General features: G+C 49.7%; 1 protein-coding gene and 1 pseudogene across 1 annotated transcript; one reads left to right on the forward strand and one right to left on the reverse strand.

Annotated features, from left to right (window-relative positions):
• Positions 1 to 2,956: 2,956 nt before the first annotated feature.
• On the reverse strand, positions 2,957 to 4,411 carry LOC147958139 (uncharacterized). Its single transcript, XM_087538166.1, has 5 exons — positions 4,289 to 4,411; positions 3,979 to 4,152; positions 3,535 to 3,858; positions 3,241 to 3,450; positions 2,957 to 3,151 (listed from the first exon to the last, which is right to left on the reverse strand). Exons 1-5 carry the CDS (start codon positions 4,409 to 4,411, stop codon positions 2,957 to 2,959), a joined length of 1,026 nt encoding a protein of 341 aa, XP_087394292.1.
• Positions 4,412 to 12,519: 8,108 nt separating this feature from the next.
• Positions 12,520 to 15,250, forward strand: LOC147958140 (uncharacterized; annotated as a pseudogene).
• The last annotated feature ends 287 nt before the right edge of the window (positions 15,251 to 15,537 follow it).

Raw genomic sequence — 15,537 nt, forward strand, 5'->3', positions numbered from 1 at the left:
GTCGTGGGTGGCGAGGAACTCGGCGCGGAGGGATGCCATCACTGCCTTACCGGTTAGTGTGCGGCGCGTGGCATGAACGATGCTTGGTGAGAGCTCTGGGGTGGAGTGGCCGGACAACCATATAGTGCATTGGTTTGTCAAGAGCTCAAGGACAAAAGACGAAGCAAATTTGGATTCCCCTTCAATCCTGGTCATTTATTACCAACTTGAACAATACAAAGTGAGGATACATCTGTTTCCATAACTCGACATCAAAAGCTGGTGAGGATACATCTGTTTCCATAACTCGGAGAGGGTTCGCATGATTCATCGCATGATTCACTATCAAACAAAAGTAGCAAGATCCGTCCACACAAGACAGTGCACTAGCCCTAAGATGGTTTGATAACACGCATCGTTATGGTAATTAAACACAGGGCAATGCAAACTACCCTGAAGGATTAGCGCGACCAACTATTTCTTGTCATCGATCTCTCGGGCAATGAACACAGCACAGACAGCTTCATGGGAATCGATTTGTGGGGCGATGTCCACATGACTGACCGTGACATCAGAATCAATCTCTGGGGTGATGTCCATAGGATGGACAGCGACATCGGAATCGATCTCCGGGGCGATGCCAACAGGACGGGCCACGACATCCGAATCATCAAGGACATCCACCGGCACCTGCACAACCCTAACATATTAGCAAGCACATTGCAAATAATCAAAAACCACAACTATGGTAATAAGCCATTATTTTTTACATTGTGCAGCTCACCGGGGGATCTCATCCCTCCAGGGGCCATCTCCTCGTCCTCGATGGGGGCCATCACCTTGTGAGGGGAATACTACTTCTCAGTGGCGACTATCTCCTCAAACTCGGTCTTGAGCCTCACATAGGTGGCAATCAGAGTTCCTCGGGTAGGCACGGTGGGGCCCTTGCTGTTCTTCCAACTTTCTTTGAGGAGTTCGTCCGCCAACGTCCTCAACTCTTTGTCCAGTGCTTGTTTCTTGGAGTTCTTCGTCTCCATGGGTTGGCCCGCCAACATGATCAACTCGTTGGTCGGTGCTCACTTCCTGGAGATCGCTGTCTCTAGTGGGTTGTCCGCCGGCAACTCTTTGCCTAGTGCTCCAGGATCCATCAATGAACTGACAAACGAAAAGCAATCGAAAGGAACCACAATCGCAATGAAAACGGGAAAAGAATAGGATGTGAGAATCGGTTGGTGCTTTGGAAAAAGAAGATTCTTGGAATGAAAATATAGCAGCATAACTGATTCGCCCACCTTTCCTTCGTCGGTACAGAAGAAAAATGGCAGAAGTGAGTAGCCTGGAGTGAGGGTTTCTTCAATAAAGGGAAGAAAGGGCTTGAACGAGCGTTACAATGAAATGATGGTTGCTTCGTCCAGTCCAACTTGGAGGCCACCTTACCACTGCTGGTAAAGGTGTGGGTTTTGTGATATGATGGGTCATGATGGCCACACCGGGGTGACAGGTGAGTCTCGACTGTAGCACATCGCTGTGATTTGGGGGATGGCACGCGGGCCCGGATGCTTTGAAATGTCCCGCATGTGCACCGCGACCAAGGCAAAGAGGAAAACGAGAGAACTACGTAATTAATGCATGAGTTTAATTAGGGTAGTTTTGTAAAGTACGAGATACATTCCTCCAATCGCAAAATGCCTTGGTTCATGAGATTTGAGATTTGAGCCCTATAAACCGGAAGGGAGGGAGTACTGCACACGGTGTAGTCTAGTCACTTGTTGAAATCTCTAGAAAGGCAAATACTCCTTTCCGGTTTACAGGGCTATACTACTCCCTCCGTCTAGGTGTGTAAGTCATCTTACAAAAACCAAATAGTCCCAAAACACTTAGGCGCGGTGCATTAACTTCTACCTTGTTTCTTGTTTCTTGACATATCAACCAATAAGAGATGAGAGGTGTGCATGCTTTTAATGACTTGCAATGGCTAGTTCATTGCATGCAATGTTATTAATTAGCAAATAAACTTTGGTGACCCCAGGAGGAAATGGTGCTAAGCGCGTGGACCTATGCAGAATGAGTATCACTACCGGAATCGCACCCTATGCCGACGGCCAAGGCCGTCGGCATAGCCCTGAATGGCCGTCGGGACAGGCCTATGCCGACGGCCCCCGTCGGCATAGGGCCATCGGCAACATATCCGTCGGCGTAGCCAGGAAGGCCGTCGGCATAGAAAGGCCGTCGGCATAGAAAGGCCGTCGGCATAGAAAGGCCGTCGGCATAGGCCCTATCCCGACGGTGTCCGTACATCTATGCCGACGGCCCTGGCCGTCGGCAACGTTATCGCCTAACGGCGGCCGCCGTCAAGTGCTGACCAACGGTTGCTCACCACGTGGCACGTCTATTCAAACTGAGCCGACGACTAGGCCTTCAGCATAGATGTGCCACGTGGCGAGCAGGCGTCACCCCTGGGGCGGGTCTATGCCGACGGCCTAGCTGTCGGCTTAGTTTGAAACTATGCCGACGGCTAGACCGTCGGCATAGACCTGCCACGTGGCAGCCACTAGGAGCTCCTGGAGCAGGCCTATGCCGATGGCCTAGCCGTCGGCTTAGTTTGAAACTATGCCGACGGCTTAGCCGTCGGCATGGACCTACCACGTGGCAGCCACTGGGAGCTCACGGCAGCTCTATGCCGATGGCCTAGCCGTCAGCATAGTTTCTGTCTGTTTTTTCTTTTTTCTGTTTTGTTTCAGCTCAATTCATTTGAATATATATAGCATCACACAACAAATATATGCATCACATAACAGCTGGCCCAGCAGCATGACACAACAAATTCATCATCACACATCATAAGAAGCATCGCAAAGCATAAACCTATAAGTATCATCACCACCAAGCATATAAGAATCTCACAAACAACAATAAGAAACATCACAAGCATATGAGTATCATCACCACCAAGACCGCCACAATGTGACCCAAAGGCTTAAGCGCCAGGACGTCGAGCACCACGGAGGTCGTCACCGCCAAGACCGCCGAAGCCCAGGTCATCACTGCTAGCGGCAGCGCTACCGACAAGACTGCCTCCACCTCCGCCTCCGCCTCCGTGGATCGGAGTGGTCGGGCTCCGTGACTCGGGAGTGCTGCGAAGACCACCGCCAACGGTAGATCCACCTGTTCCCTGGATGTTGAAAAGACATATTAACGGGATATATGACTGTGTTGAAAGGCATGACATGCTTTGGGTGAATAGATTGGGGATGAACTAACCGGCGAGGGGCCAGCGTTCTGTGCCACAAACTCCTCAAAGCTCATCAGCACTGGTTGTGCTGGAGGGCATTGTGCTGGAGGGAACTGAGGACACCTGCCGGCCGCCATATCCTGAAAAGCCTGCTGCATCTGGCTATCCCTCTGCACTTGGTGTTCATAAAGCCTCTGATGCCACGCCATGGTCTCCTGGCGTGTGTACTCCAGGTAGGCCTACGGTATGACATGATGGAACTCATAAAACTACTAAATGCGGAAAATAAAGTGAGCTATGAAGATAAGAGGGAAAATACTTACAGATTGTTGCTCCTGAAAGAGGGACTGTGTGCTGGTCACTGGCTGGCTCGTGCACTGGCTCAGGCTCGGGTCGATCCGACGAAGCTGTGTGTAGGAGATACTAGGAGTGATCACAGCATCGAGAACCGCCTCCCGACCGTGCTCCTTGGGCCCCATGCTCACCACCGCCCTGTCGTCTAGAGGCGCCGCAATGGGGTCAGGTGTGTCAGGATGCAACTTCAGATACGCTTCGGAGTAGGCCTGCTTCCTCCCCGCGGTCTTCTTGCCGTAGTACTGGGGCTCGCCAGGCTTGGAGTCCTTCCGCGTATGGGCGATCTCCCATGCCTGCATGTCTGAGAGCAACCGCTTCAGTTTCTCCTCCTGCACCACCAAACACAGGTTAGTCATACATAAGAAAGTGATGGTAAATAGAAGAAGAAGAATGTTTAATGGGGTTAGTCATACATTAACTGCCTTGTGGAGATAGTGGTTTCGGTTTCCCTGAGCATGTACTCCCTCCGTCCCTCGGTTAGCCTTATTTTTGGTTCTCATAGCCGCCCAGGCTCCAGCCTCATCACACCAATGATCCACCAATGCTGCCCAGGACTCGTCTTTTCCATAACACCAATTTGGACACACCTACATAATAAAAGCATAATGGCATGTAGGTGTGTCCAAATTGGTGTTATGGAAGCATAAAGCATAAAGCATAAAGCACCACAAGGTAATGAAAGCATAATATATGAAAGCATAATGAAAAATCTTTTCTACTTACCGCCAAGAACTCGGGCCTCTCCAAGGTAATGGCCATCCTCCGCACTTCTTCCTTGGTCATCTTCACACCAAGATAGTCGTGGTAGTATGTGGAGATGGCCACATAGCGCACCTTGTACTGCATCTGGCGGGCCTTCTTCTTGCATTGGCGCAGCACGATCTGGTCCGCTCTAGCCCTGTGCTCCGGAAGAACTCGATAGAATTTCTACAATCATGCATGAAACAAGAATGGAAGAAGCCATGAGTTAAATCATTTTCATGAAACTAGAATGGACTTGTTCTTCTGAAGAGAACTCACCCAGAAAGTAGTGATCACGGCCTTGGCATGGGTCTCATGGTCCGCGTGGCGGGCCGCTTCCCAGTGGTCCCAGCTCGTGGCCAAAACCCGACGAGCCGGCTGCCTGACTGGATCCGGACAGTACAACCTCGGCCAGTATAACTTCAGCAAGACGGTGATGAGGCCGTTGGGAATACGGACCCCTTTAGAATATATCCAGTTGCTGCAAAAGAATGAACTATTAGCATGTGACAAGCAAAATAAATAACAACCGGAATAAGCATGTGACAAGCAAAATAATGAACCACTTACTCTTTTCCCGTGGGCTCAATGAGCCACTTCTGCTCCTCAGTAGCCGGAACCTGCTTTGGTAGCTTTGCGTTACCACGCAGCCACCCCTTCTTGTCAACCCCCTTCCCGTCACCACCATCATCCCCGCCACCACCCTCCTCCTCGCCTGCCTCCCCCTCCCCAACCTCCTCCCCAACCTCCTCCTCCTCCTCCTCCTCCTCCTCCTCGCCCGCCTCCTCCTCCACCTCCTCCTCCTCATCCTCCACCACCACCACCTCCTCCTCCTCCTCCTCCCTAGAGTGTACCTCACTAGAGGAGGGTAGCTCACTAGAGGAGGGCCTCGAAGACAACACCCCTAAGTCGGTGAGGGTGCGCTCTTTCCGGCCGCGACCCCCTGTAGTGGCTCTCCCCCCAGCACCTCGTCCTCTAGAGGCTCTCCCCCCGCCCCCTCCTCCTGTAGGGGCACCTCTCCCTCGACCTCCCTGTGAGGAGTCATCGTCAAGTAGCCGAGGGGGAGCATTACGTACTCGACCACTCCGACTAGGCAGGCCGACGACCTTGCGTAGGAAACCCATGCCGTCGGCCTTCCCCATGCCCATGTTCCACGAACCTGCATTGAAAAGAGAAAAAGCAATTAGTAAATTAATGAAATGAAGGAAAAGGCATGATAATAAACACATTAATAAAAATGCATAAAAAGGCATATTCCTAAACTATAGAAAAAAAAACTTGAAACGTACATCTACTAGAACCCATATGAATCATCACTGTTGTAACATCTTTCTCGGTCCGTCTCATCATCACTATCAATCATATCATCTTCGTTGTCCGACGGAGGTGGAGGCTCTTCCTCGTCGTCAGCGTATTCGTTTAACTTTTCTAGCATAAGTATGTCATTTTCATTGACAATGGTCTCACCATCATTCTGTGCATCGTCGACGTTTGGGTCCACATCATCATCACCCAATGGTCTAGCGTCATCGTTTCTAACCACATCATCATCATCATCATCATCATCATCAGGTTGCTCTGGATAGAACACTCCCTCGTATGTCATGGGGTTAATGTTGTAGTAATCGTCTTCCTTCGGGTCTGGTAGCTTACCATGTGGCGACACCTTGAACACAACTTCCCAACCCTTTAGATAAACTTTCTGGCATGGGTAAGGCAGATAATATACTTGTGTAGCTTGGGTAGCCGCAATGAAGAGATTGGCTCCAGCATAGACGGTTGATGGTTTAACTTCGACCAAACCAATGGAAGGCGTATGTTTTACCCCCTCACGCGGATCGAACCATCGGCATTTGAACACAGGCAGACTTAGGGTCTCACGCCCCTGGCAGATTTTAACCTCGTATATATTTTGTACCCTTCCGTAGTAGTCTACTGAATTTTGACCGGGGGTGTACACTCCAGTACTTATAGTTTTGGGATCGGGGCGGCTGTTTTGGTGCTCCTCTGTATGGAAGCGATACCCATTCACATCATACTTTTTACATGTCATGACGGCGGGGTCAAAACCCATGGAAACCCATCTCAATTCATCATCCATAGATATGTTCGGATCTTTTCCCTACAAGTATATGGAAATTGTTGCATGCATTAGTTCGATTAACTAATAAATGTTGAAGTAGGTATATAATAGGGGAGTGTGGAAAATTACTTTCTCCATGAACCAAGCAACAAAATTTTTACGTCTAGGGTTTCCATGATGGAGAAGAGTAAGTGCCTCCGCCTCAGTAGGAGGATTCACTCCCGTCCATTCCTCTTGAACGAAATCACTAAAAAAAGATAAGCGGTGTTAGACCGGGACTAAGTGAACATGAAACATGATGATGTGGAAGACATAAAGGAATGGTGTAGTGGTATTACCTCATCCACACTTCCTCAACTTCCTTGATGTTGTGCAAGATATAGAACATGAGGTCCTCCCACTCTTGTCGTGGCATGTTATAAGATTTCGATGCCCCAGCCCTCCCACCTTGCGCGTTGAATAGATCGAGCCTGGGTTGATACTTGGGCTCTTCTATATTGTATCGAGGCACGTTGTTATGCAGATGGGGAACGTGGTCTGGATAGTATGATGTCCTGAGGTCTGACACCTCCTCTAGGATAACTCCCTCAGCTATGGAAGCTTCAATCTTAGCTTTGTTTCCACATTTCCGTCAGAGATGCTTGTTCTACCTCTCAGGGCCGTACTGCCAGCGATTTTGCACAAGGCCCCCCAACAATACCTTGTTCGCGAGGTGCAGAATGAGATGTGTCATCGGAGTAAAGAAGCCTGGCAAAAAGATCTTCTCTAGCTTGACTATCAACTCCGGTGCCTTCTTATGCAATTTTTCAATCACCTCTTTACTTACTTCTTTAGCACAGAGCGTGTGGAAGAAATGGCTAAGCTCGGCAAGCACTCGCCAGGCATGCTCGGGGACATAGCCTCGAACCATCACCGGCATTATCCGCTCAATCCATACATGGTACTCATGACTCTTCAGGCCGGTCACTTTGCCCATTGAAAGATTGACTCCCTTACTTATATTCGATGCATAACCATCGGTGAACTTCAAAATTTGTTTCAGCCAAATAAGTACTTCTTTTTTTCTGGCGGTTTAAGGACAAAGTCAGCATCTGGCTTGAACCAGTTTTTTCGACCACCTGTGGGAGGCTTCATGTTCAGGCGTGGTCTATCACAAATTCTCTGTTGATCGGCTATAGCTTTTACGTTATCCTTCTTCTTATCAGGAATGTTCAGGATCGTGTGGAAAAGGGACTCTGCCACATTCTTTTCGGTGTGCATCACATCAATATTGTAAGGAAGTTTGAGGTCCTTGAAATAGGGAAGCTGCGAGAAGGGGGTAATGTGCGTCCAGTTGTGCGTCTCACCATATCCCTCGAAGCCTTTGGCTTTGGCTTTGGCTTTGCCTTTGACTTTAGGCTTGAGAGCTTTTAGCTGAGCAAGAACATCTGCCCCCGAAAATGTTGGAATCTCGGTTACTTCATGAACAACCCGGCCTTTCGTGAACTTCTTCTTGTCTTCCCTGTCTGGATGGTCTGGAGGGAGGAACTGTCGATGCAGGTCAAAGGCTACATACTTGCCACCCTTACTCAGCCAAATCATTCGCAGAGCCTTCATGCACACTGGGCATGGCATCTTAGCACTTGTACACCATCCGCAGAATAGAGCATAGCCGGGAAAGTCATGCATGCAATAGTGCAACCAAACTTTCATCAAGATATTTCTCTGCAGATCTCGGTCGTATGTCAACCTCGGAAAGTACCAAGAATGGTGCAAAGCATCCACAAGCGGCTGCATAAACACACCCAATTGCTTCCTTGGGTAGTCAGGCCCCGGAATGATGAGTGACAAGAACATGGTCTTCCGTTGCATTAGGGCACCGGGGGGAAGATTGAGCGGAATTACAAACATAGGCCAGCAGCTGTATGGATTGGACGACATACCATATGGATTCAACCCATCACCTGATATGGCTATTCTGACATTCCTAGCCTCGGCTGCTTCCTCGGGGTTTTCTTCATCGAATGACTTCCATGCTTCCCCTCCCGATGGATGTACGATTTTTTTGGATTGTACCTTATACCTTCCTTGTGCCACTTCATCATTTTGGCAGACTCCTTCGTGATGAAAAGGCGCTGCAGTCTTTTTATAAAATCAAGATACGGAAGAACCTTAACGGGGATGGTTAGCTGCTTTTTCTCACCATCCTCATCGACCACCTCAATGTACCGAGACAAACCACACTTCCTACAGTACTTGTCATCCGCATACTCATGCCTAAACAAAATGCAATTCTTCGGGCAAACATCTATTTTCTCATAATCCATAGAGAGTGCCTTCATGATTTTCTTTGTATCGTACATGCTTTCGGAAGTTCATGACCCTCAGGGAGGCTGTTAGCCCATACTCCCAGGAATGCTTCGAAGCATTTCTGGCTACAGCCGTACTCAACCTTGACTGCAATCAGTTGCGAGATGGCATCAAGCTGAGATATTTTTGCACCCGCATAAAGAGGTTTCTTCGACGAGGCCAAGACCTCCAAGAAGGCCTTTGCGGTTGCCTCCGGCTCCTCCGGTTCATTCTCTAAAGGTGTCGCATTTGCCGTTTCTGCAAAAATGACATCATCTAGCATGTCCCTGACTCCGTCGTCCTCATATCCATCGATACGTTGTCGCATCACCTCCTCTCTACCACGGTCCTGCTCGGCTATGTTTATCGGCGGCATGTCAAAGTTTGGCATATATCCGTGCGTGCGAAGGTGCTCACTCATGTCCGTCTGATTTCTACGGTGACGTCTGGCACATCTCGCACAGGGGCATGGTGGGATAATTCTCATTGGACGACGTAATATCTCCTTCAAATACATATCGGTTTTCGCGATCCACTCTGATGTTACTCGATTCCGACAGATAAAACCACTGTACATCCACTGATTATCTGCCATCCTCTGCTTTTTTGCAACCCACACAACATAATTAAGGATTCACTTAAATTAATCACATCAAATTTTCAGTTTCTACCGCGTTTAATCCACCTACATCTCTAATAGGTAAAGATGGGTCCTAATCCCACCCGAGGATGTGTACATTGAGTACGTTCTCCATTCTACCCTGTTCCGAGACAAAATTTCGGCAACACCTCCACGCTGTTCTCCAGATACACGTCTCGGCAAATAGCTGAGAGAATGTGCTCCGGAGAACAACGGGGAGGCGCCGCCGAAATCCTGTCTCGGAATGGGGTAGAACATGGAGAACATACCCAATCTACACATCCTCGGGCTGTCCATGGAAAACGCTGGACAATCCGAAAGAGCTGCGGTGATAAATATGCAATTGAATGCATATTTATCGATGCAACCCTTTCGGACGGGAGACCTAGGTTACGCGACTTGATGTGAAAATTTAATCTAGTGACATGGAAAAAAGTGGACGAGGTCATGAATTGTTGCTCACCCTCCGATGTAGTCGATCAAAGCAGAGGGACGATCGTGGACCAACACCTCCAACGTCGACAATAACTCCACGAAGATGGAACACCACAAATCCTGTTAATTACACCGAGTGGAAAAAATTTAGGTCATCACCTCACATTAAGCATTGACACTTTAAACTATAAAGAAAAATCATATTTTGTCAACTTTCAAATTTGGAAGAACTAATCATATCGCAATTTAGGTCATCACCTCACATTAAGCATTGACACATCAATTTTTTTTAGCAACATCATCATGATGAAATAACCACTTATCATATCCCAAATTTGAAGCACATCTCACATAGCTACTTAACAACATCACAAACTAAAAATAAAATCTTCGTTAACAATTTTATAAACTAAGTGACTCAAGTTGCTTTTTTAACTATGATAATTCATTTTGCCGAGATTCATCCATCTAGCAACCTAACCGTAGCAAAATAATTTGTTTTTCCGAGATTCCTCCATCCATCTCAGACACATACAACATTCATCCATCTAGCAACCTAACAACATCCAACATCCATCCATGCATCCATTCATACATCCAACAGTAGCTAAATAATGCAAAAAAAATGAAAAAAAGAAGTGTTAGCTCACCGGGCAAAGAGGCGTCGCGGTGGTGGCGTTGGAGGCAGGGGCCGGCGGTGGAGGTGACGGGAGGGCCGGGGCGGGGTTGGGCCGGCCGGAGAAGCCCGGCCAACACAGCAGGGGCGCGGGCCGGCGAGAGCCGCGGCCAGCCGTGCTCGGGACCGCCGCCGGCGCCGCACAGGGTCGAGGAGGAGGCGGTGTGGTCGGGGCGGCGAGGCGTTGGAGAGACAAGGGCCGTCGGGGCGCGGGGTTGGAGAGGGCTGGCCAGGGCGGGGTCGAGGCAGCGGGGGGTTGGGCGGCAGCAGCGCCGCGGGTTGTGAGGAGGCGCGGGGTTCGGCGGTGTGGCGCGGGGCGGGGCTGGACCGGGGTGGAGGCGAGGCGGCGCGGGGTTCGGCGGCGGCGGCGGCGTGGGTTGTGAGGAGGCGGCGGCGTGGGCGAGTGGAGGCCTAGGCGCGTGGCAGCGGCGATGCAGTTGGGAGGCGCGAGGGGTCGGGGAGAGAGGAGGAGAACGACTGGACGGGGCGCCCCAGGGGATGGATAAGGTGAGTATATGCCGACGGCTTAGCCGTTGGCATATCTCTGTATGCCACGTGTACGCCTATGCCGACGGCCAAGCCGTCGGCATAGGTATATATTTTTTTCATTATTTTAAGGTGCATTTTTCCTAACACATATATATTAAACATGTTTATTGGTTCTCACAAAAAAATTGACTGCATTCTGCCCGTCGGAATAGATAGTTTTCGGCCCAACGTGGCTGTTTCCCCCCTCCGTGACACGGCGGCAGCGACTACCGTGAGGGGTGCACACCCCGGAGCCGCGTGTCGGGTGCCTGCGAGTAACATCACACTTCCACAAGCGTAGGAGGGCCCACCGCAACACCTGGCGGCATTGCTACCCCCCCTCAAGTACCCCGTCCCATCTAACCCTCACGGACGGCGCCGCCGCCGACACCTGGAGGGGGGAAACGGACGCGTCGGGTCTACACGGAGGGGATCTTGCCGTGGGTCTGGCCCGGATGTTGCTCCAAATTGTTCCTATGGGCTAACCTAACACAACCGGGTGGATACGTCCACTGCTCAAAGCCCGTCCGTACAAAGTCAAAGGGGTAGATCCAGTGGTCAAACACTACAGGGTTAGGCGGGACGGGGGCCCTAGGGGGGTACCAATGCCACCGGAGCATCGCACCGGGACCTCATACATGCGGGATGGTGTGCTGGCATGTCCGAAGAGGCGGCACACGTCTCCGGGGTGTGGCCCCCCTCACGGGCGGCGCGACCGCCGGCATCTAGAGGGGGGGAAACGGACACGTCAGGTCTACACGGAGGGGATCTTGCCGTGTGTCTGGCCCAGATGTTGCTCCAAAGTGTTCCTATGGGCTGACCTAACACAACCGGGTGGATACGTCCACTGCTAAAAGCCCGTCTGTGCAAAGTCAAAGGGGTAGATCCTGTGGTCAAACGCTACAGGGTTAGGCGGGACGGGGGCCCTAGGGGGGTACCAATGCCACCGGAGCGTCGCACCGGGACCTCATACATGCGGGATGGTGTGGTGGCATGTCCGAAGAGGCGACACGCATCTCCGAGGTGTGGCCCCCCCTTTGCCGCATCGTTATCGCAGAACTCATTTTGGGCACTTGAAAAATAGAAAATGAATTTTTAGTCAACTACGAGCAATTTTTTAGTTAACTGTGACCAATTTAGATGGTCATGACATGGTACGCGTGTATTGCATTTTGATTGGTCCGTGGGCGTTTCACACAGATCGTGGATGGATCACCGTCGGATGCTCCCGGATGCAACGGCTGTCCTCACCCGAAGCTCACCTAAGCCGAAATCCTAGATCTCGTGAGTCCTCTGCACATTTTCGATCCACCCCCCGCCGCTTCCTTTCTTTCTCCCCTCGCTCTATTCTCCTTCCTTTCTCCCCTCCCCTGCGCCACCCGCCCCTCTGCCGCTCGCGCGCGCCCCTCACCTCGTCCGAGACCGCCGGAGACCCCCACCCTCTCCTCTACCCCACCACCGCCGGCGCCCCCCACCTTTTGCTTCTTTCCCAAGCACCCGAAACCCTAGCCCGCGGCGCAGCCATGGCGACCGAGCTCTGGATCCGCGGGCTAGAGGTGCAGCACTGGATCCGGTCCAGGGCGCAGCCATCATGCAGCACCACCACCAGCTGGACTAGTGGCTCGCCGGCGGTGTGGGCGGGGTGCTTCGCCAGACAAAGTATGCCCCCTGCCTCCCCGTGCCCGACCGCTCACTCCGCCTCAACCTCGCCGTCTCGTAGGACCTGCGCGGCTGCCTCCAGGACCACGTCTTCGCGCTCGAGGAGGACCTCCATGCCGCCGCCCAATGCATCGACCTCCTCAGGGTTAGTCCGCCCCCCTTCCCCCTCCCCCGTCCATTCTGCTATGGCGGTTACTCGCGCACTATACCTGTTCGCCAGAATGCCTGATGGATCGGAACGGCCCCGTGCCGTGCGTGCAGAACGAGTCGGTGATGAATGCAGAGGGGATCTGGCGCTGCGTGGAGGAGAAGTAGGTCGTGGCGGCCGCGCGCGACCAGCTCGCCGCCCAGCCAGGCTCGAGAAGGAGTGCGGCCTCTACGAGCGCGACCTCAAGCGCGCCATGGAGTCATGCGACGAGCTCGCCTGGGAGAGTGACGACCTACGCAAGCGCCTCAGGGATGCCCCCGACGTCAGTAACATCACCACACCCTGTATCCCTTTCCTCGCTCATATTATCAGTCGATTTCATGCTTGACGGCTCCTGTTATCCACTGATTGCTACATTCGGGATATGATTTACTGTCTGCTCTTGTGTGCTCTGCCATTGGGAAAGGAAAATTAGTTAGTTGTGTCAGTTGATGACTAATTATATCTTCCACGGATTTTAATCACTTGATGCATATTCAGTTTGACTAGCTGGTCTTGTTACATTGTTTGTTTTTGGTCTGTCAACTGTAGTAGAGCTCCATCACCTTCAATCAGGTGATTTGGTGTTGGATCAACTGTAGAGCTCCATCACCATCATTGAACACTTTGCTTGCCTGCATGATACTCCTGTATGCCACTACGGTGGCTGCTTTGTATAATTACTAGTGCAGTGCTGTTTAACCAACCTGGTCCTCCAACATTCATCTTACTCACGCGCAGCTTACTGAACAAGTGCAAGTGCCGCAGAGGGACAAGAAGATACTCAAGACCAACCTAAAAAAAGCAGAGGAGGTAACATGTTATCTCACTCTTGTACTTGCAACACCTATGTTCTGTACCTGCAACTTATCGCCCTCTCAGTGAACAATTCTTCATGCAACACTAATGTAGTCTTGACAGTTTGAAGTTTCTTTTGCATGTTTAATTCAAGGTTAAGTTATTCGAGGAGAAAAGAGCTGTTGACGAAGCCAACAAGACGCTACTGTGCTTACTGGAGAAGGAGCAGAAACATCGGTCCGAAAGGAAGCACTCCGCTAGCAATTCCACCAAGGTAAAAGCACCAACCAACCCAACCATAAAAGCTCAAGTGTTTACTGATTTAATTTAATCTGGTACACACACAGCACAAGCAGTACAACTGTTAGTCGAAACCTGAATTACCCTACTGTCTGGCTACCTTGACTACATTAACAATGTCATTCTTGGTGCTGCAGCAGAAGCGCAAGTCGTCGAGCCTGAAGGACACGAGCCCGGTTAGCCTAGCCATCAATTTCAACAACACAGACGCATGTAGCCAAACTCCCCAGACTGTAGGGTGCACAAGAAGTGAACCTAGCCGGTTGTCCTGACATTCTCTTCTAGGTAGCTTGAACTAAAGTGAACTGAACAATCCACCCTTATGCATCTGGGCTGCTTGCCTCATCTGACTAACTTGCTGGGTTAATTTGGTTGGTTCTTGTTGGTAGAACCTCGGTCATGTAGCCTGCATTTTCCATTTTCCTCTTCCTGTTGGTAGCTGCCTGTGTCTATCATGATCCTTTCATGAGAAAAATTAGGAGTGTTACCTTGGTAACGCCACACATCCCGTCTCCTTTCTCCCCTGCAATCTAGTCTAGTTTAAAATATACATTTCTTTGTCTGCTCTTGTGAGCTCTTCCCATTAGGAAACTTGGCTAGCTGCCCATATCATTTGATGAACTATACTATTATCCACTGCTTTTAATCAGCTGATGATGCATATTAAGTTTGGCTGATTTTGTTACATACATACATGACTTTGTTTTGGTCTGGCTGTGATGCCATTGCTGCTGCTCTGTAGAACTTCTGTATGTTCAGAGCATGCATCCTAATTGTCAATCTCGAGAATGCACTTCTGTATGTTTTTGATGTCAAACACTTATGCATGACTAATTGTTAAGTTGATACAATTTCTTTAGTAGACAAGCTTGGAAACTTAGACTACAGACTATTAAACTGTTACTGATTTAGACTGTAGAATTTTTAATCTTAGACTACTGGTTTATCTATGTCTCATATCATGGATTTGACCTGTACCATGCATTACACATGTGTTGATACAATCATATAGCTTATCTGATCAAACAATCTGTTCATGTTATCTTTACCTGCTGCTCTTATACCTTACCAAAACAAAAATAATTCTAACTGGGAGTAGTTTTTTTGTTCAGATTCTGTATTTATTACTACTGACATATTGTCGTGATTTACTTTTTGTACTGAATAGATCTTTTTGATATTCACAGGTTTTAGCAATCAGCCGCAACTCTTTCATCAAAGGTGCATGGTGCAACCGAGGACAAGCACTTCATGTCCAACGAAGGTGCATGGTGCTTGCAATTGACGAACAGGAGGTCTATGAAATTTGAAGTTCAAAGCCGGATAGCCCTACTCAGCAAAGAGTCGTCTCTTTTGTTTGACTGTAATAGACTGTAAATATTGTTATATTGTAATAGTAGGCATATTTGGGTTGTAATAGACTATGTACAGATTGTAATAGACTTAGTTAGTGTTATTTGATGAACTACATTTGTACTGTTCCGTTTGAAATATTGATTATGTATGTGATTTGAAAATGTGTGCAATGGAAACCTGACTTGTGGGACCCACTTATGAGAATAATCTGAGCAATTTTGAATTTTCTATCAAGTGGGCC

The sequence above is a fragment of the Triticum urartu genome, chromosome 7A, assembly GCF_056163025.1.
Source record: "Triticum urartu cultivar PI428250 chromosome 7A, HENAU_Tu73, whole genome shotgun sequence".
Classification (NCBI taxonomy): Eukaryota; Viridiplantae; Streptophyta; class Magnoliopsida; order Poales; family Poaceae; genus Triticum; species Triticum urartu.

What these genes read in the sequence shown, in the direction of transcription:
- LOC147958139 (XM_087538166.1), bottom strand. Translation starts at nt 4,411, where the DNA reads ATGCAGTACAAGGTGCGCTATGTGGCCATCTCCACATACTACCACGAC. An exon ending in AGAGGCCCGAGTTCTTGGCG is followed by an intron (nt 4,153 to 4,288) that starts GTAAGTAGAAAA and finishes TTTATTATGTAG; the next exon opens with GTGTGTCCAAATTGGTGTTA. An exon ending in ATCTCCACAAGGCAGTTAAT is followed by an intron (nt 3,859 to 3,978) that starts GTATGACTAACC and finishes TCAGACATGCAG; the next exon opens with GCATGGGAGATCGCCCATAC.